The sequence below is a fragment of the Hemibagrus wyckioides genome, linkage group LG10 (assembly GCF_019097595.1).
Source record: "Hemibagrus wyckioides isolate EC202008001 linkage group LG10, SWU_Hwy_1.0, whole genome shotgun sequence".
NCBI lineage: Eukaryota > Metazoa > Chordata > Actinopteri > Siluriformes > Bagridae > Hemibagrus > Hemibagrus wyckioides.
This window is the reverse complement of record NC_080719.1, coordinates 912,501-915,000: the sequence shown is the minus strand read 5'-3', so window position 1 is coordinate 915,000 and position 2,500 is coordinate 912,501. Positions and strand designations below refer to the sequence as shown.

General features: G+C 42.0%; 1 protein-coding gene across 1 annotated transcript in view; it reads left to right on the top strand.

The window, feature by feature from the left end:
• si:dkey-181f22.4 (receptor-interacting serine/threonine-protein kinase 2) overlaps nucleotides 1-2,500 on the top strand; it is a 10,378-nt gene that overhangs the window by 2,344 nt on the left and 5,534 nt on the right. The window contains exons 4-10 of the mRNA XM_058400147.1: nucleotides 251-378; nucleotides 483-532; nucleotides 816-977; nucleotides 1,060-1,145; nucleotides 1,308-1,376; nucleotides 2,028-2,202; nucleotides 2,289-2,435. Coding sequence (XP_058256130.1) covers nucleotides 251-378; nucleotides 483-532; nucleotides 816-977; nucleotides 1,060-1,145; nucleotides 1,308-1,376; nucleotides 2,028-2,202; nucleotides 2,289-2,435 — 817 coding nt within the window. The remainder of the gene's footprint in view (nucleotides 1-250; nucleotides 379-482; nucleotides 533-815; nucleotides 978-1,059; nucleotides 1,146-1,307; nucleotides 1,377-2,027; nucleotides 2,203-2,288; nucleotides 2,436-2,500) is intronic.

The following is a 2,500-nucleotide window of genomic DNA, read 5'->3' as shown; positions in this document are numbered from 1 at the left end:
CAGTCAGCCTAGAAGCATGTCTATGGACTGTGGGAGGAAACCCACCAAGCACAGGGAGAACATGCAAACTCCACACACACAGTGAGCGGGAGTGGGACTCGAACCCAGGACGCTGGCCGTGTGAGGCAAACGTGTTAACCACTAAACTAAAATAAGTTTTGATGATGATGATGATGATGATGATGATGATGATGATGATGATGATGATGATTCTTGTGCTGATCTGAGTGTGAGTGTTTCTGTGTTACAGCTGTGTGATTGGGGATGTGAGACGTTGGTGGACGTGAGAACCCGAGCTCCATGTTTCAGAGACCTGGCCTTCCTGGCACCAGAGGTTCTGCTGGGAAAAATTCCAGATGTGAAGTCTGATGTGTACAGGTGAGTTCTATCTTCCATTCACATCTTCAAGTCTTTACATCTTCACACAGATGAGGAGCTCAGTGATGTCGGGTTTTCACTCATCTTAACACTCACTTTTTCAGTTTCGGTGTTCTGATGTGGGAAACACTGAACAGACGACCACCATATGAAGGTACTACATACTTCACCTGTCTCTCTCTCTCTGTCTCTTTCTCTCTCTTTCTCTCTCTCTCTCTCTTTCTCTCTCTCTCTCTCTGTCTCTCTCTCTCTTTCTCTCTCTCTCTCTCTCTGTCTCTCTTTCTCTCTCTCTCTCTCTCTCTCTCTCTCTCTCTCTCTCTCTCTCTCTCTCTCTCTCTCTCTCTCTCTCTCTCTCTCTCTCTCTCTCTCTCTCTCTCTGATGATACACACATTTTTGTAATATTTCACATTTCCATTTGGTTTGTTGATGTTTTTAGGTTTTGAGCAGCTGCAGAACCTGGTTATGTGTGCTCAGGAAGGGACGGGGCCAGGTATGGCGAGGAATCTGTTGCCCCTGGAGACACCACAAAGCCACGCCCTCACTCAGCTCATGACCAGATGTTGGTCTGTTGATCCAAAACAGCGGCCTTTGGCTGAAGGTTAGATAAAATTTAAACATTAAAAACAGAACATTTATGCATCTTTCATTTTGTTTATGAAGATCATTCCATCTGAATACAGAGTGTGTGCTGGAGCTCAGGAAGGTTCTGGAAACTCTGGAGCTGGGAGCTGAATGTAGAGCAGTTCACCTGATACAAACCTGCAAGGTACTGAACAATCTGTCCTCATTCAGAAGAAATCAGACTTTAGTTAATTACAGAGGAGAATACTGAATCAGGAGTGTGTGTGTGTGAGAGAGAGAGAGAGAGAGAGAGAGAGCATGTGTATACAGTTATATACTAAATACTGAGTTTGTGTGTTGTCTCCAGGAGAGGGCGCTACTGAGTTGTAAACACACTGCAGCCTGGGCGCTGCCTATCGAGCTCAACAACCTGGAGGTAGAAAATTTATTTTTTATTTATTTTTATCTGCTTTAAATAAAACAATCTGCTCCTCTAAGCTGAAATCCTGAAGCAAAACATAATTCTTTTTGTTTATCCGGTCACCACATTCTCTAAAGCATAGGCCCCGCCCACTTTATAACCATCACATCGATTATTATTAAAAAAGTTTCTTCCCTGATTTATCACATGTAATCTGTGAAAAAATAAAAAATCTCACATTCTCAAAGCATTTTATTTTTATTTCTAACAGTGAACATAATCTCACACAGCAGCTTTATCCCGATTAGAAATAAAGTACAGATGAATTTCTCAAAATGTTTATTATTATTATTATTATTATTATTATTATTATTATTATTATTATTATTATTATTATTGTTGTTGTTGTTGTTGTTGGATTAATGTTTTAATGAATTAATGTCAATTAATTGTATATAAAAGTGTGTGATGTTTTCTGTGATTCAGTCCAAGTCTTTGTCCTGAGTGTGTAACTCCTCACTGTGTGAAATAAACATTTTAAATGGAAATGGAAAGTTTTATTTGGTTTTATTACATATGCAAATTTACAATGCCTCATTTGCATAAACAGATGTATGGATATGAACGGTCAGTCTTTCTCTCGGCTCACTGTAAACACGTCCTCAGGGCTACGGAGGCTGTATGGGTCCAAAACACCCGAAGTCTAAGACGCTGGCAGTGACGGTTCCGTTCTCACACAAACACGGCGCTCTGACCCGCAGATCGGACGAGTCGAGTCCGAGAGGAAGTCCACCTTCTCCCGCTCCGGCCCGAGCCTCGCCTCCGACACGGTGCTGCAGGGGTCAGCGAGGATTGTCATACTGATTATTTAACATTATATCTTCTCTTCTTGTTGTGAGATTGTTTATTTATTTATTTTTGTTATAGAGGTCAGCTCCTCGGACAGTCTCCCTGCTGTGAGACGATGTGCTGGAGCTTGGGACGTTAAACAGACTCGAGCTTCTCCACCTCCGAACACGCCATGTGCCCCGCCCACGTCTCCGACACACACGCCACTACATCCTGCTAACCAATGTAAGGGTTTACATCGATTATACACATGCTATACATGATCTATAACACGTTTATTACATCAAGTG